We start from the raw sequence: 27,729 nt of genomic DNA, 5'->3' as shown, positions 1-27,729 counted from the left end.
CGCTCCCGCAGACCCCGGGCGGGGGGGGGTGGTGGTGATCAGAGACCTAACGGAGTCTCCCACCTTCCTCTGACGGGGCTGTGCACCATCAGGGGACCCCATCCCTCTTCCAACGTCCGAAAAAACCCTCCCAAAACCTGCCCGAGGCTCTGTCCCAGACCCTTCCTTGGGGAGCGGCTCTGAACTTCCCCACTTTGCAAATGCATTCGGGTTCCCAGCCCTCCTCTTCAGCGATGCTGCGGTCAATAACTCACCAGGAGGCTGCTATTCTCCCTCCGCTTCCCACCCTCCCACTTGTCTCGGTATCGCTGCATTCATGCCTTTTTGGCCCTCCCTCGGCAGCGGGCGAGGAATAAAGCAGCGCTGGCTGAGCACGACGCAGGCGGCGCTGGGGATGCTGTGAGCCAGCGGAGGGAAGCCTGAATCACCGGCACCTCAAGGTGGGAGTGATAGATTTGGGGCTGGGAGAAAGGGAGGACATCACACGTGCTCGCGGGAGTCAGGCGCTCGCCAGCCGGCGGGCGGTCGCTGGGAACTGGGCGACTGGGTCCCTTCCTGCGCCTTTAAAGCCGGAGCTGGGAGCGATGGGGAGAAGAGGAGGGGCTCGTGGGAGCGCGGAGAGACGCGGCAGTTGAGGTTCTGGGCTGTGGCCGAGGCTCAGGGATGCTGTCAGGGAGTCGTTCCTCTTGGAGAAACTCCTCCTGGAGGAGCCTCTCCGGTGGGATCCTGTGGAGGAACAGCCTAGAAACGCTTAAAAATGAGCCTGGAGAGGCTCGGCTGGGTACTGCGGGGAGAGTAGAGTCACTGGGCCCTGCTGGGGAGGACTCCAGTGCTGCTGCTGGCGTCAACTGGGAGGGAGCCACCGAGGTCGGTGGGATCATCCTGGTTGGTACCCAGCTGTTAGAGCGACAAGCGGCGGAGCTGGGTTTGTCACCCTTATTCGGGCTCCTTCCCTTCCCGTTCCCCCCGCTCCAGCCCGCTCTCACGCACCCAGACCCCGCGCCGCCCGCTGCGGCCGAGCCTCGGGCAGCTGCTGGCCTCGGGGGAGCAGGTTCCCGTGCTGCTGGGGCCTTGGCTGGGATGGCCGAGGGCTTGGTGGCTTCTTGGAGACAGGTTCTCAGCCCGCCCTGAGCCGGTAATTCTGCTTTGCTCATCCAAGAAAAGGATGAGTGACCAACCTGGAAGGGTGGAGAGAAATAAAGTGAGGGTGGGAGCTCTGGCGGGGTCCGTAGCCCGTGTCCAGTGTCATCGAGGAGAGGCCTTGTGTCTTTGGGACTGTCAAACCAGGTCCGATTTATTTATAAATGGGGTATCCCAAGGATCCCTGGTGCTCCTTGGAGAAAGCAGCACAAGGAGAGAGCGCGCAGGGAAGAAACATCTGGGACAGAAGGTCCAGGTCCTGTTGGAGACCTTGAGCCCGAGGTTTTTGTTTCTGGGACAACGGGAGGGGGGTGTGTGTGGGCCGGTTCTGCGGATCTCGGAACAGAAAAGCCCCTTTCCAGCCTCTCTGCCCTGAGCTTCTCTTACGGGAGCTGATTCAGGTGTTCGTTTAGACACTTTGGTGGTACCGGGGGTGGGCGGCCTCCATGGCTGATGCCCGGGAAGAGGGGAGGGGAGGAGGTGACTGCGCCCGTTCCCCAAACCGAGCCGCCGACACCCCTTGGCCCTTCGCAGCCAAACCCGCCGCGCTCCCGCCCCAACCTCCCCAACGGCGTCGGCCTCATCCCAACCCACCCCACGCCGCCGCCGGACGATACCCGGCGACAGCCCCGCGACCTCCGGGGTGCGTGGAGCAAGGCAGCAGCGTGACGTCCCCCGAAGAGGGGACGACGATGGGTTGGGGGGGGGAACAGGGACACACACACGACACGGCGGGGCCGTAGGGTGGGTGGCGGGGAGGGCAGCGGAGCCCGAGAGGGAAGGAAACGTCTCGGTAGCGCCTTGCTGCATCCCGCAGCGCTGCTCCCGGCTCCGTTGCAGTCATTATCTGGGGAGCGGATGCCCGGGGCTCTGTGGGGACCGCTAATGGGCCGATTCCATTTCAGCGGGATGACGCCACTTCGGGAAGCATTAAGAGCTCCAGCTCCGGGAAGGGAAAGCGGCAGAGAGAGAGGGAGAGAGAGAGATGCTAACGGGCAGCGGCGATAAATCCCTCCCTCCCTCCCATCCTCCACGCTGCCCCCATTCACAAGGAGCGCCGGGGACCAGCCTGCATTCACCGCCCGGAGCCGGGCAGCCCTCCCGGGCTCTCCCCCGCCGCCCGCCCGGCCCGGCCCCGCTCCCCTTCCCCGGGGGCCGGTTGCGGGGCCGGCCGGCCGGGCGGTGCCCGGTGTCGATGCCCACGGGCGGTCGCCCCTAAAGCAGCCCCCTTTCCCCACCACCAGCACACGCCCCCCCCCCCCCCCCCCCCCCCCTCCTACCCCGTTGCCCCGGGGCTACTCGGTGCCCCGGGGCTGGGGGGGGGGCTCCGCGGGTGGATGGACCGGAGGAGGAGGCGGCGGCGGGGTGAGTGCGGGGTGCGGGATGGGGAAGGGGAGGGGGGGACGGGACACACGGACACACACACGCGTGGGCGGTGCGTGGCGAGGCGGGGCGGGGGTGGGGGGGGGGATCGTGGGGTGTTTGCCGGGGGTCCCCCGGACGGGTTGGTGAGTGTGCGGGGAAGGCGGGGGGGGGTGTGTGTGTGTGTGTCCTGGACACGCGTGGGGGCTGGGGGTCCTGGACACGCGTGGGGCTGGGTGCGGGAGGGGGGGGGGAGATGTGCATGCAGTGGGGCTGGGGGCTGCGGGTCCACCCCGACCCCGAGCCAGGCGTGGGTGATGTTGTGGGGGAAGCCGGCACACGGGGGCTGCAGCCCGGATCCGGGACACGCGTGGGCTGCGTGGGGGGGGGATCAACCTCCCACCACCACCCCGCATCACCCCGGGACAGGGTGAGGGGCGGGGGGGGGGGTGTGTGTGGGGTGGGGGGGTGTCCCTCCGGAGGGGGAAAAAGCCTTTTTCTCCCACCTGGCCGCCCTGTGCAGCTCGTCCCCCGGCTTGCAGCCACCTCCAGCCTGTAAATCATTGGCTTTTACGATCCTTCCTCCGGCCCATTATCACACGAACTTTATATGTTTGGGGCTGCTGGCGGCCATAAAGCTCGCCCAGTTTCCGGGGCTGGCATGCCTGCCTCGCAGGCAGGGTGTGAGGAAGAGGAGGAGGAGGAGGCTGGGGACACGCTACCCCGGTCCCCCCCGAAAGGGCAGGTAGGCAGGGAGGGGTGCGGCGGTGCCTCGGGGATGGTCGGACCCGTGGGGACTGGGATATGGACTGGTTGGAGCTCCGGGATCGGGCTGGAGCAGGGAGGGCTGGGAGCGAGTGGGGGGCTCTCCCCTGGGGGGGGTGTGGGGTGTGTGTGTGGAGGCAGGAGCGGGGTCCCAGCCCTGGACCCTCTTCCTCCCGTCCCACTGGAGGACCCACAGATCCTCTGGCTCATGTCCCCTTGGGTCCCGGAGGGACCTTTGTCACCCCCCAGCCAACAAGTCTGGGTCCATGTCTAACCCCCGTGCCTGGGGTTCACAGGTCCGGGAGCTTTTGGACCCCGGTTCAGTGCTGGGGGGTCCTCCCAGGACCTGTCTTGCCTGGAATGCCGTGTCCAAGCCCTCCGCTCCTCTCTCTGCCTGCTGTCCCCGGGGCTCCCCCCTCCCGGTGTCCCCTGTGCATCTCCTCCTGCCTAAGCGCGGCTCACGGGGCTCCTCGTGTCTCCTGAGCTCCGGGTCTTGCAGAGAGGGTCGGGTGTAGCTGTGCTGGATCTGCCCTTTGGCTGCTCTTTAGCTCCCGGTTCCGCTGCCCCCATCGCAGTGGGACCCTCCACTGCCCCCGTCGGTCCCTTTGGGTCACCCCTGGGTTCAAAGCCCCCCACGGGACCCTCACGGGAGTCTCGCTGCCTGAGCCCTAATGCCCAGGTACTGCCAAATCCCAGCGCAGAGGTTGGAGGGGATGGACACCCAGGTGCGAGCAGCTCCTCCCCGGGTTCAGCATCGTCCCCGGAACGATCCCACCCCAAGATGGGATCTGGGTCACGAGGGACGTGGGAACCCTCTGAGGCTGCTCCCTGCTCCCCTCTGCACGATCCTAGCTGCAGGCTGAGGTGTGCCAGCTCTCTCCAGGGGTTCGGAGGGGGGGAGCTTCAGGTCACCAGCCTGTGCTTTAGTAAGACCTTCCCAGGCGAGGAGCTCGGTGGCAGCAGGTAACAGCTCACAAGAAGGTGTTTTGCCTCCGTGGCCCACTGTCACCCTGGCAGCGTGCTCGCAAAACCCTCCCTGGGTCAGCCGTGCCCTCCTAATTCACCTTGATATTTCCGTTAAATAAACCGGTGCCCGAATCAGCGGTGGGAGTCCCGGGAGAGCGACTCCTCCGCGCTCTGTGTCTCCCTGGATGGGGTGAGCATCTTGAGACCCCACGGAAGGGGCGGCGGGTGGGCTCCGTGCGCAGGAAAATCCCGGATCTAAGCAGATCGTTTGCCTTTCCTTTCCGGGGAGGGGGATGGGAGAGACCAGATCTTGCTTGAACAGTCAAAGTAAGTTGCCTTTGCTTTTCCCTGCTCTTCAAGGTCAGCCTAGCTAATGAAAATCAATCTTCCCTCTGCCTCTCTCTGCTGCATGAGCAGATTCTACCTGTGGCCCCTCACCTACTTGAAAGCTGCCGCCTGGCCTGCTGACCATGTGCAACGCCGGTGGGGAGCTTCCTATTGAAACAGAGTCTTCCTGCGGGCCCGGGCGCCGTGACAATATTGGTGTCACTGAGGGATCACTCGTTTGATCTGCCAGAGGAGGACGGCTTTGTCCCGGGGAAGCTGGCTGTGCACGGAAAGCACGTATCCGACACGGAGATCTGGGCTGGAAGTGCCGGGGGCAAGCTCTTCGCTGGGGTCTGGCGTGCAGCGAGTGCCTCCCGTCCTCTGCGTGCTCCCGGGCAGCTCGTGGTTTTGCAGGCAGCGGAGGTGGGAAGTTTCTCCCTCCCTCCGAAGGGCCAAGACCCGGCTCCGTGGCAGCCCTGCTCCTGCCTGCCCCCTCTCCCCGCCGAGCTTCCACCCGGCGGCGAGGTCTGGCAGCCCGAGGTTTTGGCGACGGTGCTGATACCATGAGGTCAAACCTGCCCGGGGTAGGGTGTGTGGGGGGGGTGTGAGCTGTGGGACGTAGGGATCCTCCCTGCCCCAGCTCACAGCCCTCGGGCGGTCCCGACCTTCCCTCTGGATAAAGCAGGTGCCGCCGTGGGCTCGGGAAACGCCGTTTCCTGAAAACAATGGGGAAAAACGTGGCAGCCTGGGCGCGAGGAGCAAGAGACGGGGCTTGCCTGCTGCGAAGTCTGCTTCCCCTGCTTTCCCCGGGTGCTTGGGGTGGGATGAGAGAGAGAAACCTGCCCTTCTCGGTGTTGGGGACGGGGGAAAATCGCTTCCTGGGCTGGGGCTGGGTTGTGCGTGGGGGAAAACGAGATGTTGCGGTGGGAACTGCCGGGACGCGGGGAATCGGTGGGCTTGGCCTGTCCCTGGCCGAGTGGGTGTCTCGGTAGTTGCAATCTGTGGCTGGTGCTGCCTGAAATCAGACGTGTCCAGATCCCCTCCATCCCCCTGCGCCTGGTGGGTACAGGGTACGGCACCGGGAGGCCTCTGGGGGTGTTTGGAAGCCCCCAAAACAGAGTCTCCCGCTCCGAAGATGATGTCCTTCCCACTTCTGTCACCGGCTGTGGAGAAGTCGCAGCTTCAGGTTTCCCCTCCTCTAGAGAGGGCTGGCACTTTCCCCCCCGGGGAAGGAGGGGGAGGGCGGCTGGGGTCCCTCAGCGCTGGCAAGGGGTGGGGAATCCTCTGGAAGGACGCGAGAAGCTCAAAAGCACGGGGAGATGCTGCGCCCGCCTGTTTCGAGGGACAGATCTTACGGCCCTTGCCTTTTGGACGTGTCCAGCCTACGTCTCTCCAGGCGCAGAAGTTATTTAGAGTCGGGTTGTCGGAAATAACTCCGTTAGGAGTTCTCCAGCCAGTCTTTGCTCCCTGGTTTGGATGGATGGAGCCGTTATAAAAGGTAACACGAATGTTTTCCTCTGTCTTCCTGCCCCGTCCTTTAGGATTTTTAGATGTGCCCTGATGCCGCAGGGTCTCCTCGCTCCTGGAAATGCAGCTCTCCTCCAGTGTGGCTGAACTCAGTTGTGACGAGACGATGGACCCACCCGCTGAGGACTTCCAGCAGGTCCTGTCCATTGACCAAATCCGCTCCATCCGTGCCAGCAACAACTACGTGGAGAGACCGGCTGTCTGCTTCCAGCAAGCCCGCTCCAACCCGTCCCTGTCCCAGCCACCACACAAGCAAGAGTGGTCCCAGGACCGCCTGGCGTCTTCCACCTTCCAGGACCTGCACCGCAGCCACAGCCAACAGCACCAGATGCCGCCTTTGCAGCAACACATGAGCCATTCCAGCACGGCCAGCTCCGTCTCCCAAAGCACCACCGCCTCCGACCAGCGCCTCCTGAGCAGCCTCACGCCTTCCCACTCCAGGCATTCCCTCATCCGGACGCAGCCCCGGGCCGGCGAGCTGAAAGCGGAGGAGTCGCCGCTGAAGGGGGCGGCGGAGAAGCCCACCCTCCACGCCGGCCACCTCTTCATCTGCGAGGAGTGCGGGCGGTGCAAGTGCGCCCGCTGCACGGCCGCCCGCAGCCTGCCCTCCTGCTGGCTCTGCAACCAGCGCTGCCTCTGCTCCCCCGAGAGCCTCCTCGACTACGGGACTTGCCTCTGCTGCGTCAAGGGTCTCTTCTACCACTGCTCCACCGACGACGAGGACACCTGCGCCGACGACCCCTGCTCCTGCGGGCCGGGGTCTTGCTGTGCCCGCTGGGCTGCCATGAGCTTCCTCTCGCTCCTCATGCCCTGCCTCTGCTGCTACTTTCCCACCCTGGGGTGCCTCAAACTTTGCCAGCGGGGTTACGACGGCCTCAAACGACCCGGCTGCCGCTGCCAGAGCCACACCAACACGGTCTGCAGAAAGATCTCCTCCTCCAGCGGCACGCCTTTCCCCAAGACGCTGGATAAGCCGGTATGACCCTCCCGGGGAGGAGAAGCAGGCTTTACTCCTCTTCCTCCTCCTCCTCCTCCTCCTCCTCCTCTCCCCTCCATTCCCCTCCTTCAGCTCCCTCTGCTCTGCAGCGCTCCCCCCCTACCCGCCGCCACCTCACGGGAACGAGACGGGTGAACTGGGAGCACAAAGGTGGCCGGGGGAGGTGGCACCAAGCTGGTGGGAAGCGGTGGTTTTGCACACGCGGGTGAGGGACTGGGAGAGGCGGTGGGAGCTGTGGGTGCCCTCCCTGGCCTCACGGGGGAAGGGTGATCCGGGGGGGGGCCCTGGGCACTCTGCTCTTGGAGGGTTTTAGGACCTGCCGCTGCCCCACGGTGTGGTCCTTCCTGATGGGGGGAAGAGGCAGGTCGATGCGCCTCCTGTGCAAGAGTCCTCCAGGAGCCAGGCCTCCTCCTCTCTCCTCTTTATCTCTCTCCAGCACTTTTTGTGGGCAGCCTCCCTCCTCTCACGTGGCCGTGGGTCCGCTTTCCCCAAGGGGCTGGGGTGCCGCGGGGTCCCACCGATGTCGGGGGCTTCCCTCTGGGCTTGGAAGCCGCTGGGAGAAGCAAGCGAGCTTCAAAATGGGGTGGCATCGTATTTTTCCGTCTCAACGAGGAAGGGAAGGTGTGGGAAGCTTTAGAAACCTTCTGGCAGGGGAAGGAGCTATCGGAGGCAGCCCAGCCCACTCGCTTCTGCCCGACTGCAGCGAGGGAAAGGTCCCCTCTGGGATTTGGCTGAGAACAAGAAGCTGGTTTGAAATTGCCATTCATTTCTCGATGCCTTCAAGGGCTGCCTCCAGAGCGCAAGCCCTGGAGGGGTGGGAGCTGCCACCCGGCTCCATCCCACCACCGAGCAGATGCCACAGGCACCGGCTCCGTGCTCCAGCCCCAATCTGGTACCTTCCACCAGCACTGAATTCACTTTAGGAAAAAAAAAATAAAATTACCCCCAAACCCAACTGTCAACAGCTGCCACTCGGCACTGCTCTCCCTGTCACTTAGCACCAACCCCGGGGGTCTCCCCAGCGGGGACTTCTGCAGCTCCTGCTTTGGGCTGGAGGGAACCGGAGAGCAGAAGGGGGTGTGGAAGGATGGGAGCCCGACCTTCCCTCCCTGCAGAAGTTGCCTTTGAGTCCCCACCTCGCTTTCCTGGGCCCACCGGCGTGTCACACCCACGCCAGTGGGTGTCACAAACCCCACTGGCACTGCTGAGGGTATTCTGCCACGGCAAACGGGAGGTGGGTCTGAGCTGAGCCCTGGGGCTGGGCCATCTGCAGACCAGAAGGAGCCCTGAAGCGGGGTCAGTGCTTCGTGGTTTACTTGCTGGGGTCGCTGCCGTTGCGGGGCAGCTCCTCCTGGTCCCGGACTCAGCCCCATCTCCGCTTGCCAACACGCGGCGCCGGCTCTCGGTTGTGACCCCGCCGGCGTCGGCCGATCGGTCGGGGGAGTTTGGAGCCGGGGTGATGTCCCAGCGCTCGGCTCTGCCCGCCTGTCCCTCCTCCGAGGTGTGGGAGCGCGGAGGGAAGCGAATGGTTTTCCCTGGAGAAATATATGCAACGTGTCCCTCGGCTTCCTCCAAGACCCTGCCATCCAGGGCTCGCCCGTCGCCTTCCCTCAGCCACCTCTTTGCGTAGAGTTCTGTGGATCTATTTTTGTATATATGAATATAACGGTAGGATGGCTAGGTCTATTACTAATAATACTCATGATACTGCTGTGAACGGTGCCAGATGCAAGGTTTGGCTTCCTGGTACACTTGCACATGCTGGAAGATGATTTCCCAGTCTCTTTATTGCTAATCCTAGACCTTTAGTTCCCGGGTAGTCGGGAGAGGGGGAAGGGGAGGTTTACAGAATGTCTTGGCGGGGGGGGGTCTGCTTCGCAGAGAGGGTAGGATTTGGCGCTGGCTGTGGGGCGAGGCAGGGGGTAGACCCTGGCGATGGGATTCCTCTCTCCGTACATTTGCTCTCTGAAAGTCGCGGCTGATCCGAGCTCCCTCTGTTGCAGAGAAAAGCGGTTCCAGGGAGTGATTCATCCCGCTTGAAAACATTATTCATTAAATTATGCTCTGGCGGTGCCTGGCTGCTTTGACTCAGATGGGACCCAAACATCGAACTCGCGGTTCCTGGTGGAAGGGGAGGTGAATCCCGCCCCTGGTGTGAAGTTTGTGGCTGGGGCGTGTTACGGACATCACGGAAATCCTCACCTAGACGAGGTGGAACGATGCTTCCTCTGGCCAAAGGCGGAGAGCCCAGTTCCGTTAGCCGGGGGGGAACTCAGGACGATGCTCTGGGTACCAGTGAGGCTCTCCTGGCATTAAGGAGGGAGAGGGCCACGTCTGTGCAGTTTGCACATCCTCTGGGGCCAGCCCCGGACTCTGAAAGCGTTTGGGTTTTAAGGCAATGACCTTCTCAGGGGGTGCCCTGTAGGTGTGTGTCCCCCCTCTAAGATCAGTCCGTGTCGCTGCGGCAGCAGTTATCAGATATATTGCAAACTTATTTATCCATACGCCAGTAACTGCCTGGCTCCCTACTTCCAAGCGATGTTTGGGGGAGAGGCTTCCACCGAGAGGGATCCTTCCTTTTGGACGCTCGGTTCACTTTTCTATTGGTGCTGATTGGACTCCTTCTTCCTAAAAAAATGTAAGACTTTTTTAGAGAGAAGAGGGTCCCTTTTTCATGGAGGATTCGAGGAACTGTCTCACTTGAATGAGAATGCGGAATAGTTCATTGAAACTTTTTAAAGAAAACTAATGAACAGAATTTTCCAACTTGCTCTACTTTGATTTTTTTTTTTTTTTCCTCCTCCTTTTTAAATGGATCCTACTTGTAAATTTAGTTACCACCTCTGTATCTTTGCAATTCATTGCTTCCTCTCCTGATGGTGGAATGACTCAACATGTGAAAGCTTCATCATTTTCACGGCCTCCGAAGTCATGCAAGCACGGGGTGACCTCCCCCAGGTGCTGGAGCTGTAGGACGAGGAGCTGGCTGTCCACGTACCAGCTCCCCAGAGCCAGTTTTACTTGGCACCCCGCACGGCTGTTGCAGCATATTTACCCCCAGCGACGGGCTGGAGGCCGGGACGCCTGCCAGTAGCCTTCTGCCTAAGGGGCTTTTTCTGGGTCGGTGCTGAAGTCCCGTTTCTAGCAGGGCATCGTGCCGTAGCCCGGGTGCGGGGCTGAGGAGTCCGGCCAGGCCTCTTGAACGTCTCATCCCCAAGGAATGACCAACCTGCGAGATGTTTTTTGTGAAATACGGGACGTGTATAAGGGAGCCGGAGGGGAGGAGAGCCCCGGGTGAACGCTGAGGGCTGCCAGACCAGCGCAGGGCTTTGGTTTGACCGCGTTGAGGGCAACACGCGCAGCCACGTCCGCGCCTTGCAGTTGCGTGGGCTGCGGTTGGTCCCTCCTCGTAGGGGCCTGTGGCTTCACGCGGGGTTGCTGCTTCCTACTTCACCTCGGGGGTCCTCAGCCAGCTCCCGTTCCCTGCTCTCAGCAGGAAGGACAGGTCGGGATTTGCCAAAAGCCCTCCAAGGAGGCCAGCTCTGGTTCACTGAGCTCCTCTGGTGTCAGGAAGGCTGCGGGAAGCCTCTGGTTATGTAGTTTTTTTTCCTGAGCTTTTTCTAACATCTTCAGACTGGATCCATCCTGCTCCCTCCCCATCTCCGGCTGCCAGAGAGTTTGGTTTCCCTGCAGAGAGGACTCCAATTTTGGTTGGGGTTGTGAGCCCCTTTCCTGCCCCACCCTGTAATGAGTCAGATAACATCTGCTCCAGATGTTTGTTTGCAGCTGCTCGTCCTGGCAGTTTGGGTTACTCTCTGTCCTGACGTGTCTTTTTTGGTTTGCTTTTTGGGAGAGTCACATGTTGAGCCCTCTGTTTTCCCTGCGCCCCTGCGATTTGGCAAGGCTGGATCCGCTCTGCGAGGGATCGTTTCTCTGCGTCGTGTGCCTCTACCGGTCGTGGGCTCCTTTGCCAGGAAACGTGCAGAGCTGTAGGGCGGATTTAGACAGGGAAAGAGAGACTCAGGTGCCAAAGGAGCAGGAGGCAGGAGCTACTGAGCAGGACCTGAGCTCCCCCTGCTCCGCTCCCCCATGCAGGAGCCTCCTCTTCCCACCCAGACCTCCAAAGCCTCATCCGCACCAAGAGCTCCTGCTGGTGCTTGCTTTCTCCAAGGCTTCCCTCGCTCCTGCTCCCCTCCTGCTCTACTGGCAAACGTGTGATCAGTCCCAGCACTGGTGAGGAGGGGTCAGTGGGGACCAAGGTGGAGTCTCCCTCTCATCCCAGCTCCCCAACCCTTCTGGTGGATGGGCAGAAGTGGTCCTTGGGCCACTGTCCACCCATCCCTGAGAAACTTCGGTGCCAGCCAAGTACCTCAAAGAACAGGGAGGGGAAGCTCTTTGGGTCTCTACTCTCAGATTCCCATAAAATCCCGTTGAGATCGCCCTTCCCCGTCCCCAAAGACGGGCGGGCAAGTGCCATCGACTGAAAGCACAGCATAACAGTTCACGAACGGCTGCTTTAGTGCAATAAAGAGGGGTGAGCGGAGGGGTGCGGGGAGCTGCTGCAAGGTTTGCACGCCTGGACTGCGCAGGGAAGGAGCACGCCATGCCCCAAACTTGCCGTTTCCAGCACCGGCTTTGTCAGTTTGCTCTCTGCCTCTGGCCCTTGGGTGTTTTGAGGCTGGAGAAAGCTGAGAGGTCTTCAGCTATCGTAAAAATCTAACTTTTTGTGGTCAGCGTGTGAGGAAAGTGGGTAAGGGATGTACCCCCACCCCAAAGCCCTTTCTTGGCCTTTAATAGGATCCACTCCAGGCTTGTCTCCTTCAAGGAGCCCGCGGGGCCCAGACCTGCGAGGTGCTTGCAGCAGCTGGAGGCTGGTCCACGTGGGCCAAACCAGAGCTGTCCTCTCTTTGGGCTCAGTCTGCTTCGGGGTATTCCTCAGTGAGCATCGGGATCTCTTGCGAACTCTTCCTCCCAGAGCGCAGGTCGGGCGCTTGCGCGGGTGAGAACTTGGGGTGACGTTGCAGAAGAATCCCCTGAGGGCGTAAGCCAGGGGGGCTGAACGGTCCCCTTGCAGGGGAACCGCGGGCAGGAGGGACGTTGGATGGGCGGGAGGGAGAGTGAACGTGCGAGCGCCAGGCGAGGGGAGGCAGTGTGAGGTCTCCCGCTGGGTCTCTCTCCTGCCCCACCTTCCTGCAGCGCCCCAAAGGGCTTCGGCGCGGGCAGGACCAAACCCAGCCCGGTGAGCTGGCCTGGGCATTGGGAGAGGAGGTTTCTCACACCCTCTGGCCCAACAGCAGCAGCGGCCGAGAGGTGTGTGGAGCTCATCCTGGAGCTGCCATGGCCGTGCCGCCGCTCTGCCGCAGCGGAGCCCCTTCCCCCCTTCTTCCCCTCCCTGTCCCCTCTGCCCGTCCTTTCCCAGCCGTTCCCTTCGCGATGCTCCGCGGACGGGCAGCGGCTGCCCAGCCTCCTGCCTCCCCGGGTGTCCTCAGCACAAAGTTCTCCTTGGAAGACGGATCACCCTTGGCTTCACAGGAGAGTCCCGTACCAAGAACCGGAGCCTCTAATTCCCCGTTTAATTGGTACAAAGGCATTCTGTACAGTGTATAAAGAGATCCCTCCCCCCGGCTGTCTTTGTTTGGGTTCCTTTCTATAAGGTATAATATATGTTTATAACCTGATGGCTGTTTTTTGACAATACTCTTGTACCTTTTAAGGGAAAAAAATAAATAAAAAAACCCCAACCAAAGTATTTATTTGAAAAGTTTATTTTAAAGATAAGAAAAAAAAATAACCTATTTATTTTAATGCACCCTCTTCTGTTTGGTTTTCTTCTCTTGCAAAGCTAATAACTGTTACTGAACCACTGCTGAGATGAAAGAAGTAATTCTATGGGTGGCTTTACAAGCCCACTTAGAGCAACTATTCAATAAAAATATATATTAATTTTGAACGTGGTCTCATTCTTGTCTTCGTGATGGCCGGGACACGACTCGGAGTCCTGCTGCGGCAGGGCTCTTGCTGGCTGCGGGGGGCTGGCCTTGCGCTGGCGTGGGCTGAGCGTTGGGGGAATCATTTTTAACACGGTGAGATCTCCCCTGGTAGCCCTCTCCTGATGCTTAAAGAGACCCTCAGCGTGTGCTTCCCTGCTGCCACTGTCCCAGGCCCTTGAGGAAGGGTAGGCTCCTGTAGCAAAGGGCAGGAGCAAATAGGGAGGGACCGAGGTAAGAATTTCCTGAGATTTGGGGGATTCCAGTCACTCCACAGAGATCCCAACACGTTCCCAAAGCCTCTTCTACTGCCGGAAGAGATGGGGTGGTGCCACAGGGCAGTGGACATCTTCTGCAGGAGGAGCTGCAGCTTGGACATGGCTGGCTCTTCCTGCCGGCTGCAGAAGGCACCTTGGTGATGTGTTCAGCCCCAAAAGGACTAATCTGGGCCGTAGCACCAGCAGCTGCTGGATCAGGCTGGTGCCTCTGATCTCGCCATTACAGGCCGGTGTTTCGTGCACTTCCGCGTGTGCAGAGCCCAGGAACTTCTTCTTGGCTCATGGGCATCTTCTGTTGGCCTGAAGCTCTTCTCCCACAAAGGCGGTGGATCTTTATTCAAGCACTTCCAGAGCATGAAGTCCTTTCACATAGACTCGGTGGCTAATGAATCCCATGGTTAGATTCCTTAAGTGGCATCTCCCTTATTCCCATTTGAATTGGTTGGCTTCAGCGTCTGGCCCTTGACTCTGGCTGAACCTGTTTCCTCTGGCTGCAAGAGTCCTTTTGTAGGACGGTTTTGCTAGGCTAGACCTGTGCTCAAGAGCCCTCTCAGCCGTCGTGATTCACTAAAAACATCCATTCTCCATGTCCCTCGCCATAAAGCCTTTCCTCAGGCTGTTTGTCCGGTTTTGGAGCCCTGGTTGTACCGTCGCTGGTATCAGAGCAAGCTTTCCAAAACACGTTCCAATGCCTCAGCCACAGCGTTCAGGATCTACCTCAGGGTGGTGGAGTACAGACGTGAGTCCGAGCCCCGCTGTGACTCGCTCTTCCCCTGCTTTTAAAACAAAAGATGACTTTAGGCCATTTGTCACCTGTCGGCTCTTTTCAGTGCCAAAGTCCCTCTTGCTTGGACACAGCCAACCAGTTTCATTCCTTTAACTATGTTAGAGCCCTTCTGGTTTGTATCGTACCACCTTCCCGAGCCTTCCCTGTCCTCATCAGTTCATGTCACCAATCTTACTGGCTTCTGTGGATCCTTATCAGCTGTAATCCTGTAGAGGAAGACTGAAGGTGAGCTCAGGAGCTGAACTGTAGGGTGGGATGAGCAGAGAAGCACAGGTAGGCAGCCTACAGACCATGATGATCTGAAAAAGATGGCAATTGCTCGCTTAGGCATTTTCCTTCCTCTGTGTAAAGAGAGTCATTATGGTCCCGGGAATCACAAAAAGCGACAGTAATTTTCCTGAGATTAGGGTGATTCTTTAAATTGCACAATCTTTTCTGTTCCACATCCGTGTGAAGGCCAGGTAGAGGCTCCACGGGCTCGAGCGTACCATGGCTCACACCGTAGAGCACCAGGTGAACGGGTGGTAGCACCAGGTCGCAGCCACGTAGCTGTACCACCTGCACGGGTGAGTCACTCTTGCTGGTTTAGCATAATAATAAATAGAATAATAGAATAATAAACCACATCGTCTTGGCTAACGCAGCCAGATGTTGTTCAGAGCCAAAATGGCCTGTACCACGCTGTCCTAGGACCAGCACGGCCAGAGCAAGCTCATCTCCACGAAGCCCTCCCGTGGAGGCAGAGAAGGTTTTCCAGAAGTGGATTTCCACCCTGTGGGTGTTGAAATCTTCCCTTGTCTTCAGAGCAAGTTAGGCCAAGCTCAAACCCCTCTGAGGACGTCCGGGTGTGATCCACCTCTCTGCCTGTGCTGGAAACCCACAAGAAGCCTAGCATCCCTCACCAGCCTGGGGAAGGTGCCTGGCGTTCCCCAGGAGAGCAAGGGTAGGTGTTTGCAGTCGAGAGGTTGGCTGTCTAGACAGTGGAAAGAAACAAGCCCTCTTAAGGGCTCATTCATCTCTTCCTAAGATGGCTAAATAGGTCAGATGACTCATGCCCTGAAAGTGCCTATTCCTCTTCTGTCTACAAAGAGGGAAGGAGCTCTCGACAGCCCTCCATGCCGAAGACACCCGAAGGTAACGGATCCGGACCTGGCTGCTGTGGTGGTTGCAGCGGGTCAGCAGGGGAATTCAGCCTCCTCTGAGGATCCAAGTCACCGCTTCGTCAGCGACGGCGATGAGGAGGTGAAAGACTAGTTAAATGCCAGCTGTTTTTTTAACTCGCGCTGAAGGCGACACGCAAGGAGGAACCTGGGCATGCAGGCTTGGACAGGACCAGGTAGAAGGTCGAATCTAGCTCCCCGCTGTCACCGTAGGTTATAGGGACCACGGAGCAGGAGATTAGGCTGGAGGGATTTGTAGAACATCTCCTCCGCAACCGTAAACAAGGGATGACACCTGCCCAAGGGTCACCCCTGCTGAGTCTGCAGCCCTGGGGATGCAGGGGGGCCTTGCTCCCTGCGGGCAAAGGGGTCTCCGTGGCCCCAGTGAAGACAATGTGCCACAGTCCCTTTCCAAAATGGTCAATTTGCTTGTTAGCACGCCTGCAGTATATGGCTCTGCCCTGATATTACAGACCCATGCTTTGGCCCTGCACAACATCACGAGATTGGCTTAAAAAATCAAGATGCAGCTCACAGCGGATTCTTGTTTTTCGTTGCTGCTTTTGGAGGCTGACTGAGTCATGCTCACAAGGCTCTTTTGCCAGACGCCGGGGCTAGCAGCTTCGCTGAAATAATTAAATGAGCGCGGAGGTTCTCATGTGAGCCCAGGAGCTGGCGGTTCAAGCAGTGCCCCAGACGTCGCAGCCTGGGGATCAGGAGTCAGACTGGACGCCCCAGACACGTGTCAGAGCGCGCAGAAAACTGCCATGTGCAGGAAGGATCTTAAAGCGGGGATGATGCTTGGAAATCAGGAGGGACGGGAGGTCCATCTTCCAATTTTAGTCCGGTCACTGACACGCTCTGGACACCTCACTTCTTCCCCAGACTTTGTGCTCGGCAGCTATTGCGTGCCGATGCACCAAGCTGCAGGGCTGCTGCTCGTCCCGGGGTTACTACCGTACCCCTACAGGCACGACCGGCAACGTCTCAGCCCCTGGCTCTGCCCCCAACTGCATTTTGAAGTTCTCCACCGGTGTCTGAAGACGCAACGCTTTCCCCTGGCTGGGGAGCTCCTCGCCCGGGTGCTCCCATGGCATCCTCCTTCTCCATGTCTCTGGTGCTCGGGAAGTGTCTGGGGTCGAGGATATTTCTTTCGGGTACGTTCAGAGCAAAATTGCTTTCCTGAAATGAAACTCCAAATTCTCCTGGGTAGCTTCTAAAGGATTCATTTCCTGTATTCACTTCCCCTGTGCCTTGCTGCTATTCGTGAGGACATTTGCATGAAACAGTAGGATCTCAGTCTTTTGATGTGAAATTATCATCTGCAGAAATGACTAATCAATTAAGGACAGTCACTACCAGGCTTTCTATTTATTTCTTTCTCATTGAAACCAGAGCAAATGTGCCCTTTTTCGCAGGAAAACGCTGTTTTTTTCCAGCCATCGCTGCTGAAAACTTCCCGACGGATCTGAAAATTACATCATGCCTTTCTTGGTCCCTGCTGTTGTCACCATCGGCGCTGAGCTGGCCGTGCTGCTGACAGGGAGCGGGCAGACGAGCAAGCCCATGTCACTCGCCCTGCCAGCTCAGCGGTGCCAGCGGGAGTGGGGACATGCCAGGAATGGCTCAGATCACACTTGGAGAGCAGCTCAGGCAGGTAAAAAGGTGCCCAGAATCGTAAACAAGCATGGAGACACTTCATCCCAAAGGTGGTCCACCACGAGAGCGTTCAGCTAGAGGAGAGTCTAGACTTAAACTGGAGGTCTCGGCTTCGCCTAGGCATAGGGGAATTTGGATCTGAAGGGTTCAGCTCCGTCTTTAACCACAAAACACTCTGTGGGATTCTCTGGCAAGAGGCAGGAGGGCTGGATTGTCTCTCCCAGACACGTCTGGTGACATTAGTGTCTCCTCCTATCAGGAGTGTCCCCATTTCTCTGCGTGGTGCTGTCTGTCTCAGCAGTTGTCCCCACACTGTTACGGGGAGCCAGGGTCGGGATGGGCACGGACGGATGGACACGGAGCCAGCAGACAGCTCTGGCTGGGCTGCAGAGGGAGCTGGGCGGCGGGGAGGAGCTGCTGGAGGGGCACAGTGCGGTGGTGGTGGTGGTGGGAGGGAGAAAAAGGATAAAAGCAGAGGCCACAGAGGGACTGAGACGAGCCCTGAGACTGCCAGCACAACCCACCTCACCCTGATGCTTGCCACTGCTCTGGTGACTGTAGGGTGTTGCTGACCTAGACCTATGGGCGCACCTCCGAGGGGACAATGCTGTCCCAGGTGAAAGGGTGACCACAGGGCTTGACCAGGTTTTGTGCTGGGGGACTGAGGCATCTCTGCATGTGCATGTGTGCACGTCACATAGGGAAACTGAAACGAGGGTCCAGGAGGTCCTGGGTTCCCACCCTCATCCTGACTGCTCTGCCTGACAGAGATCCTCACAAAGGGAGAGAGAATCACCCGTCCCACCCAGACAAGCCCCCTGGTCCAGTTCTACGCGCACGTAGACATCCGAACTGGCCCAACGTTCAACAGATGAGGGGGAAAACGAGCTTCAGAGCAATGAGCCGAAGGGCAGAGGAGGTCCAGGGGCCTTGCACTTGCCACCTGGCAAACAATGAGAGCCCGATGCACTTGGGAAGGAGGTTTGCAGGAAACCTTTGCAGCTGAGCGTGCTGGGCACTGCTGCTACCCATGCTCATCGCTGCCATGAGCATCCCGAGGTGCAGAGGAGGGGCTCCCACCCCAAAGACTGGGTTTCTTGCCTTTTCTCCTCCGCCTCCTCCTACCATTGCTGCTCCCAGAAACTCTGTGTGACCCTGACGATGGGCACAAAGTTGGGGGTGGCCCGGAAGACGAGAACAGGATGAAGCTACGAGGGAAGCAGAGCTGTTTTGTAACAGCCCTGGGGAGAGATCACACCACACCGGAGAAGCGCCTCCGGAGAGGTGCGGCAGGCACGGAGGTGACCAAATGAATCGGCAGCAGGCAATTCTCACCGGAGCTCAAGAGACGAAGTAATTGAAAATAAATGAAGGAACATGACACCTGGCTGGCGGATCAGTTATCTATAGCGTACCTTTCCTGAAATAACTGCCTCCCGAACATCACACGCCGAGGCAAAACCAAGGAGATGCACCTGTAAAATAGGCCACTCCAGCGGGGACCTGAAGGCCCCTTTATTTTTAATCGAAGCTGTCAGAAGGGTTAATCAGATGGGGCACAGCAGTGCCCTCTGCCTGGGGTATCGGCTCCCCTTGCCGCCCACGGGTACCGCGCGCTCAGGGTAAGATGCCCCGGCGTTCTTGTCCTTGGGTAAACTCTTCGCTCGCAGACTAATGCAAGGGGGGTGTTCCGTGGCTCTCCAGCCTCAGAGAGAAATCCAGGCACCCTGGGGGAGAGCTGGGGTGTGGTGCTCTCACCCCACGGGGCTTTGGGTAATTAGGGTAAGGCGGGGAGTCATCAACTCGTCTCGACTCAAAAATGCCCCCAAAAGTCCTCTGAGAGGGTCCTACACAAGCCACTGACCCCAAACCGGTGTTCTGCAAGGATCGTTCAAAAGCACCTTTCTTCCCGATGGGCCGTAGGTTTTTCCTTGCAGAGCCTGGCACGGACTGTCCCTCCCTCTGCAGGGAGGTGGAAGCAAAGGCGAGGAGAAAGGGAAGGCTGGATGGGACTGGTGTGGGCAGTCGCGCGAACGCCAGGATTTCAACTCTTCAACCAGCAGCCAAGCCGACACCAACCAAACCACCCCACTGGCCCTTCCCGCTGCTTGTCAAGGGTGTGGGCTGATCACATCTTCCCCCCCACAGACCCCCGGGAACCAGGAGGCGCTCAGCACCTTGGGGAACCAGGAGGTTTAACGGGGTTTGGCTGCCGAGTTCAGAGCCCGGCGGCCCAGGCAACACACGGCTTGCACAGCGGTGGCCGGTGGCGTGTCCGTCCTCTGTCCTGCACCCCTTGGAGGTCTGGTGGTTGTGTTGGGGAGTAGCTTTTTCCCGGCTGTGGATACGGCGCTGGGCATGACCTCTGCCCGAGGGAAACAGCGCGTTGGTGTGTGGCCAACGCCGCACCGTCGGCCTGGCCCTGCCACACCGTCCCTGGCAGCCTTGCTCTGCCAGGACACAGCCACGGGGACGGGACCCCCAGCAGCGAACGGGGAAGGTCATGCGGGTGCGTGGTAGCTGGCCGTTCCGGGGGGAGCAGTGTTGGCTTAGGCTTAACCGCTGGGATTTGCCTGCGCGAGGAAGCGAAGCTGGGTTACGTCTCCCTTTGGAAGCGGTGCCATCAAAGCCCTGCTGTCCCAAGGAGACACCGCAAGCTTCTCCCTTTTCATCTGTCTCCTTGTTCTAAAAATGAAAGCAGCCAGGGCAGAAAGCAGGTACCTGTACCTTTAGCACAGAAAAGAGGAGAAAAAAAAATATTAATAAATGACCAAGAGGTGGGTCCGTGCCTGAAAAAAAGGGTGGCTTTCAAATACGGTGGCCCTGGGCTAGCGCTCCCCGAGAAGGCACAGTGCACCCAGCCCCTCATGGGGGTGAGCGGAGGGATCCCCACCGCTGTGCCTGCGGTGGGGGGTGCAAGGCAGGGACGTGCAGCCCAGCTGTGGACCCGCAGCACCTTCCTAGGGACTCCTCCCTGGGGAAGAGGCTGGGCCGTGCAAGAGGTTGAGCTTTAGGGGAGAGGAATCAGGTGCCCCCCCCCTTGCAAAGCAGCAACGCTGCTGCCAGGGCTCTTCGGTGCAGACCGAGCGGGTTTTAATGGGTCCCTCCGTTACGAGGGAGACTGAGGCTTTGCACCCCCGAAGCACCCCGGCTGTCTGAAAGGGACAGGCATGAACAATTCCTTTCTTATACCGAGATGTGCCGCTGATCTTTCTCTTTTACCTTTTCAGGCATCCCGATTTTTAGCGGTCCTCTTGCTCATTAAATGAGGCAGAGGAGTCGACAGGCAGCCAGGAGCTCTGGTGTCCCAGCTGGGCTAAATTTCATGAAAAGAAAGCAAGAAAGAAAGCGAGAAAGAAAGGCTCTCCCTCCCCCTCCAACAAACGCAGCTGAAATCTCGTAATGAAAACATGGCCAACACTCTGCTCTGCCCTCTGCCCTTTACGGTGCAGGTTGCAAGGTCACGGAGACGTGGTCCCCCGGTATTGATCAGGACTCTTTTGGGCTGGCATATGGCACCAGGTTTCAAAGGCCGAGCAGCTCAAAAAGAATTAAGTGGGGGCAAAGAGTGGAACGTACCAGATTGAACTCCTGACACGCAGGGGTCAGAGATCACTGGAGATAAAGCGGGTGCTGGAATGGCCTGTGCAATGTCAAAAATAAATAAGTGAGCATTAAAAATCACACCCCCCCCCCCCCTCAATGCTCGGGCTAAAAGCCCACCGTGTTTCGGAGGGAAAGAAATGGGCTGGATGAGTCTGACACGCTAGGGAGCGACTAACGGGGAAAATGCCCTTGTTTGTACCGAGGGATGAGCGCGAGAGTGCCTTACCTGCAGAGCGCACCCACGGGCTTCACCACCTGGTATTCGGTGGGTCTTTGCCTTCCTTTTGGATGTCCCTCAAAAGGGAGAGAGGGAGAGCTAGAAAGTAAACAGAGCATCCAGCACCTCTGGCTATGCAGGAGCATCGCTCCTTAACTGGCAAGGGGACTGGGATGAGGAGAAACCAGCAGCTTCAGCAGTCCGTGCTCCAGAGCGGGAGGAGATGGGAGAGGTGGAAGAGTCCAAAGAGGACTGGAAATTCGAGCTTATATCAGAGGGTTTTTTTTCCTCTACTATGAGCCGCTGTGTCCAAAGGGTCAAGCCAATGGGCAGAGTACGTGGCAAGGGGCATGTAAGGATGTGCTGAGGGGAGAGAACCAAGTTCTGCCCACTTCCATCAGCGAGTCCTTCTTGTGTTAGGGGGCACAGGCATGAAATGTGGTGAAAAAGTGACCCTTGTGGTCAGTAAATCACCAGCTTCAGCTATAAATCTCATGGGACGCTGTGTCTGGGTTACATCCTAGTGAAGGCCGTGGCTTTGGGTCTCTTGAGGGTCTCTTCCTAGAATCAGCCGGTTGCTTTTCTCCTCACCTTACAGTGCATTGCAAATGCCAAATCCTGAGCTACCTTCGAAGTGGAAAACTCCAGCCTGGCTCTTCCTTCAGGTCCCCAAAGAGGGCACCTCACCAATATGTAGCCATATGGCCCATCAGCAGGAAGGATGAGTCTCCTCTCCGAAGCAACAACTCAGTAAAGGACCAAACAAAAAAAAGAAAAGGATGGGTGAGGTTGTAGGACTTTCTGCACCTATCACAGGACCTTACCAGGCACATCTGTGCTGCCTATTATGACTCTACATTTGTCTTCCAGACCAGACTTGCCATAGCCTTCACTGGAGCCCTCAGCACCACGCTGGCAGCTCTGGGGCAGGACATGCTCAGAGCACGCTCAGGATGTTGTAGGAACCCAAGCTTCACGGAGTCTGGAGGGGCTGGGAGCAGGCAGGGCTGGGAAGGCAGCAGACAGCTCAAGTTTTGTCTTCCTGAGTGTGTTGTGGATGCTTTAAGTCCAAGCCGCAGCAGGTTGAAGACCTGATTTTCAAGCTCCCTCATCATCTCCACGTGCAATGCCAGCCTCTCTGATCTCTGGAGTCGTACTGAGGGTGAAAGGTACACGGCCTGGAGGGAAAAAAAGGCACGGAAAGGAAGAAGCTTCTCAGTTAATGGGCCTACCCAGGGCATCCTGTGGTTGTTTCAGTTCTTCCCAGCATCACGATGCTCTGTGGGAAGCCACATGGCAGTGCTGCCTCTTTGTCCCTCTCTCCTGTCTGGGCCATGTAAGAGATTAATGAATCACATGGTGCCCTCGTCTCCATCTTTACTAAAAAAAACCCCCAAAATCTCTAGTGTTCAGCGCGGACAGCCCGTGGCTCTTCGAATGAACTGGTGAGCTTGTTGTCCCATCTGATTTTTATTGCCTCCCTCTCTTCTTTTCTTCTCCCGAAGCCTTTCATACCCAGCCAAGGGGCTCTATCTTCTTCCCCAGCTCTGCCTGCGGGGACACGCTCTGCTCCGTGATTTAATGGGTCTCCTCTCTTTGGTTCCTGATAAACTGAGCCGCACGGTGTGGTACGCAGCAGGGCCGGCTGTGCTTCCAAACGCAGATTCTGCGTCCAGGGTCCTGTCACCGCGCGGTTCCACCAAAACACTTCCACCACGGACACCAAAGCGCCTGGCTGCGAATGCCCAACGGCCATTTCCCAACATTTCCTCTCATTTCTAGTGGCGTACTGAGAACAAGGACCCCCCGTGGTGCTGTTCACCTTACAAATATTTTCGTTTCCCTGGTTGTCGGGGTTAAAGCCCTTCAGAATTTGAGTGGGTTGAGAGGTAGTTCAGCGAAGAGAACAGCTGAGTACTGGAAGGAACGGGAAGGTGCCTGTTTGTGAAGCCCAGTGACACATCTAGAAGGTTGTGCTACGTCTGCCCTCTCCACTGACCTCTCAGGTGTGCCAGGCAGGATGGGCAGGATGGGATTTTGTGCCCCCATATGTTTCTTCTACATCTGTGTAGGCGGAATACTCTAAATGGCATATTATCCCTTCCGCTCGGCACTTCCCCCTGGATTTGTACTTCTCATGAATGTTAGAAAATGTGTTCTAGAACTGCTGTACGATGAGCAGTCAATGCTTGAAAATGCTGCCTTCTTTTTTTTTTTTTTTTTTTCCATTTTTCGTGGTGATTTTAGTACCAGATGGTAGCCTTACAGCCCAGAGAATGAAGTGCTCCATAATTGACAGCATAACACGACTAGCAGCAGCGAAATCTTCCTCCCCTCGCTTCCACCGCTGAGACTCCGGTGGTGCAGAGTGAATAATTTAGCATCCATCTCTCATTCAGCAAACGCTGCCGGTGAGCTGTGTGAGGATGATTTTTATTAACTGGACGGCTGGATGCAATTTTCCAGCAAACCCTGTGTGCAAACAAATTGTAGCTGACTGCTGGGTAAGCGCCAGTGCTTATGACTGTCTGCTGGTACGGAGAGATTAGGTGCCCACATCCTGTTACACCATCTCCTCTGCTCACCAACGGTTTCCCAAGCCCACAAGCAACTTTGCTGGTGAACAACCACGGTTTTATATCAGAGAGACCGATTTCAGCAAGACACATGTTTCATGACGTTTTGTTTTTTTTTTTTTGCTCCCTGGGAACGCTTGAACAAAATCACGCTGCCCAGCCTGGTCTGTAAAAGCCATTGCGGATATTGCTGATGGGGCTCGTGGGATCTGACCAAGAAAAACATTTATGAGCCCTTTTGTTTTTGCTCCATTTGTCCGTTTCCGCCTCATTCCAGCATCAGGGTGACCGTGTTAGGAGGTAAGAGTGGCCTCTGGTCTCCTTGGGCCCCTTCATGGTCATCTGCCATCGGCAGGAGAAGTTGTGGCCATCTGGGGACCGCGCTGGAGCCGCAGTAGTAGTCCAAGCCGGGCAGATGCTGCCAGCCAGAGACAGACTGCTTTGGCTGCAGGTGAACTGCTGGCTTTGGCGTTGCCTCTCGCCCACCAGTTGTTGCTTGCAGATCCCAGCAGGGGACGGCCAGTAGGGCTGAACGGTCCCGCCAGCCTCTGTCCCCGCTGCAGACAGATGTGGCAGCTGTTTTGAGGTCGTCTTTGCCGTTTTGCCATGGCGCAGTTTCGGTGCCTGTTGGGAAGTGTGATGGGTATGAATCCTGCAGTGGGCAGGTAAGAAAGCTCTGCGTTTGTTGGACAGGTGCCTGGAACATTAGGCTGTTATTGGAAACACGAGGCTTTTATGGTAAGTAATTGTAATGTTATTGGGTGTTTTCCTTAAATAGCCCGCCGCACTCTCATATGCCGGCAGCTGACGCTGACGGGAGAGGTGTGCACAAGCGCAAAAAAAAAACCAAAACAGAAGGTGAAGTGTTTTTGGGATGTGAAATGGAGATTGGGGGCAGCCATGGCGATGGAAGTCTCTCTCTGGCTCTTTTCCTGATCAGAGGGGTCCATGTCCCTGCTGCCCTGGACCCTGTCCAGCTCAGATAGGCCTTTTCCAGCTCTCTACGAGCTCCTGTGTGCTCGCAGATGGATGTGGCGTTCTTCTCCCCTTCCTGCCCTCGGTCGGAGCAGGGAAGCACTGGGGGAGATGCAGGAGAGAGCGGTCCCTTCAGCAGTGGAGGCGCGTTGCGGGCAGAGAGCTTGTTTTTAGCGGGGGCGGAAAACGCCGCGGCATTAAGTCAGGCCTGGAATGGGCCAGTGCTCATCCTCATAGCCGGCTGCACAGCTCCACAAAGCCCGTGGCTGTGAAGCCCTCGTGGCATTCGGAGATCACGGCTCACTCCTGGCAGCTTTGTAAGCAAGAATGGAGTTTTATAGGGACACGAGGCCCCTGGTCTTTCCAACTTTGAAATGCCTGCTTTGCCCTGCTGTATTCTCCCAGTGGTGTGGGACACGCATCTTCCACAGAGGGAAAGAAAAACTACACACCAGAAATGCAGGCAAGAGTCCTGATTCGCCTCTCCTTTTCCGTGAAGAAACGTAACCCCAAAAGACCCAAACCCCGCGTCTTTTTCAGTGTCCCTGGACACGATGGTCACCGTGGAAAGCTCTAGTCTGAAGTCCTCTTTGGTTTCTCCCTACAGCCTGGCCAGTCTTTGCTGCTGGACAGCCGAGCGCAGGAGACCACGCTCTTTCCCTCCGCTGTGACGGTGGGTCAGAGCTTGCCTGCGGTCGGTAGCTCATCCTGTCACCATCGGGGCTGTTGGCATCTTTGGGAGAGGTCAGCCCAGCCACGGGCCAGCGGGTACGTACCAAGTGACCCTTTTGACTCTTAGTGATGCAACACGGGCTACCATTTGCCAAGTCCCAGCCAGGAGAAGCAGCCTGGGAGCTGGATACTGACATCTGAGGGACTTGTGGCCCTGCACGTTGCGGAGGCATCCAAGTCAGAACAGGCAGGGCGTTGAGATCAGCAACGGCGTGATGCTAATGTGATAGTCGTCCTCTCCTGAGCACCTAAAGAAGAACAAGAGCATCCCCAGAGCTAGAACCATCGAGAACAGCTACAGCAACTAGGCCACCCTCGCTTGAAATAGCCCCTGGGGCAGGATTAGCATCGTTTCCCCCGAGGAGCATCCCAAGTGTTAAGAGATCTCCCTGGCAAATCTGATGTTTTTCTTTTCTCTCACATCCAGCCTAGAGGAGCGTCTCTTTGCTCTTCACCACCCACCCTTTCTGACTCTCTCTTGTATACAGGACTGTCAGCAAAACCCCGTCACTCCTCAGGCTCGTGGCTGGTCCTGGAGTTGCTCCCAAGCAATGAGCCATTTCCATGCGCGCATCGTCGCCGTACGGTTGTCCATGAGAGCTGGGCTGCCAACGTCTGGCAGCTATAAATAGCCCAGAGCTTGTAGAAGGCAGGAAAACACCTTTGAACCCCCTTGAAATTGGATGGAAAGGAGAGCTGCAAAGGGACAAACCATAAATATTTGACTAAAAATATACCTGCGCTCTGCCTGCTAGGTGGGATGGGTGGGGGAGGTTGGAGGCGCCGTACGCTAGCCACCAGAGCGAGCAAGTAGCCGTTGGGACTGACCAGCCCCATTGCAAGCTCAAATGGTGACACGGTCTGTGAGCAGAAGGGGGCTGGGGAAGGTTCGATTTGAGACCAAGAGGTGTGAGCAGAAGGGAGGCCACCGTGCTCGATGCGGGATACAGCCGAGTCTGGCCCGTGGGCCAAATCCTGACCCCCTCATGCACCCCGCGCCCAGCACGGGCTTGGCTGCAATTCAGGGCTCAGCTCCGGCATCTCCCCTTCCAGCAAGAAGGTGCCTTGAAGAAGCCACCGAGCCGCTTTTTGGGACAGGCTTTTTGCCCGCGCCATCCGAACCTTCCCGCTGCCGTGTCTCTCACCTTCCTCCCCATCAGCCCACCCTCCTCCTCCTCCTCCTCCTCCTCCTCCTCCTCCTCCTCCTCCTCCTCCTCCTCCTGTTGTCCTGGAAACCAGAGGCCAGGATGCCTCAGCCCCGGGTGACAGCCCTGCAACAAAAGCGGCTTTCACGGTGCCGGTGGGATGGGGTCGTCCCCAGCGCCCCTTCCTCCCCGCTCGCGGTGCACAATGCCGGGCGGCGAGTGCTGGGGGTGGCCCGAAGCCCCCGGGGGATGCCCAGTGCTGGCCAGCCTCGGTGGGCCCTGCCTTCTCCCCCCTCGCTGCCTCCTCCCTTTCACGTTTCGCAGGTCAGGGGACAGGGTTCACGGGCTCCTCTCGGCGATGGGGCGAAGGTGGATTAAGGAGGGGGCGAGGGCTCATTCTTGTCACTGTTGCAGGGTGGAGACCGGGTCAGCGGTCCTCGAAACCCCTCGCACACCCTGGTGGGTCCCCAAGTGTCATTCAGCGTGAAGGAAGTTGTCCATCAAAGCTGGGGAAGGGGTGGGGGGTGGGGGGGGGCTGTGGGAATACCTGCGGGCAGTTTGCAGGCCAGGAGATAGGGACCGTCTCTGGGACCTGAGCGGAGGGACAGCGAAGCAAACTTCTGGCCCTGCTGCTTTTGCATTTTCCCTCTTTTCCCACAAACAAGCCGCGTTTTCCTGGGCCCGTCACACCTAGGGAACTCACTGCTGCAAGCCTGGAAACAATTTCCTCGCAGCAAGACTTTGCATTTGCCTGTGTAAAGCATGGGGGCTGGAAAGATATTTCAGGGAACAATCTGATGTGCAGGTAAAGATTGGTCTGCCAGTTCTTCTTGCCTAAAACAGAAGTAAATCTACCTCAAAGCCCCAGAAATGTCAGATGTCAGAATTTTGGAGGCAGACAGGCCACTGAGGCAAATAGGCTTTCCCAAAAATATGAGAAGAAAGAAGAAACCCTCCTCAAATACACACAGAACCGATGGGACGCGCGTTGCTGGGCAGGTGGGTATTTAGGAAACACACACCAGCAGGTTTGCCCCGAGCTATCCCATCTGCTCTATCTGCCTGGGGACTGACTGATGAGGGAGTGTGCTGCTCATGTTTTTGCCAGCAAGGAGGCTGGGGCTCTGCGATTGTCTCTTCTTGCTGCCCCTCTCAGTGGGGGATATCATCTCACTGGCATCAGGCAAGTGGGGATGGAGGTGACATGCTGAGATCAGGGAGCCCCTTGATTTGAGGGTTTGCCTTAAAGTCCGGGAACTGCCGCTTCGGGCTGTTCTTTGCCTTGTTATGCCTCGTCTGTCGCGTTTGCCGGGTGACGAAGCTGCCCTCCAGCATCATACCGATGCCGCCCAGGCATCAGCAGAGCAGAAAGCTCTCAGTCCTGTCCCGTGAGCACCGGGGTGCTGCTGGGGCAGCAGATTCAGGGCTGCAGGGGCACGGGGAGGATGGGAACCTCAGGGCTCCCTCCAGCACTGGGTAGGGAGCATCTTCTACCCTCTGCGCCTGGGTCCAAACCCTGTCCA

At 58.0% G+C, this 27,729-nt stretch overlaps 1 protein-coding gene across 1 annotated transcript; it reads left to right on the top strand.

Annotated features, from left to right (window-relative positions):
• The first annotated feature begins 6,148 nt into the window (after positions 1 to 6,148).
• Positions 6,149 to 7,069, top strand: SPRY3 (sprouty RTK signaling antagonist 3). The gene has a single exon (XM_009952239.1). It carries the CDS (start codon positions 6,149 to 6,151, stop codon positions 7,067 to 7,069), a length of 921 nt encoding a protein of 306 aa, XP_009950541.1.
• The last annotated feature ends 20,660 nt before the right edge of the window (positions 7,070 to 27,729 follow it).

The sequence above is a fragment of the Leptosomus discolor genome, chromosome 9, assembly GCF_034619465.1.
Source record: "Leptosomus discolor isolate bLepDis1 chromosome 9, bLepDis1.hap2, whole genome shotgun sequence".
Taxonomy (NCBI): Eukaryota; Metazoa; Chordata; class Aves; order Leptosomiformes; family Leptosomidae; genus Leptosomus; species Leptosomus discolor.
The sequence above is the reverse complement of the archived record's forward strand: the minus strand, read 5'-3'. Positions and strand labels throughout refer to the sequence as shown.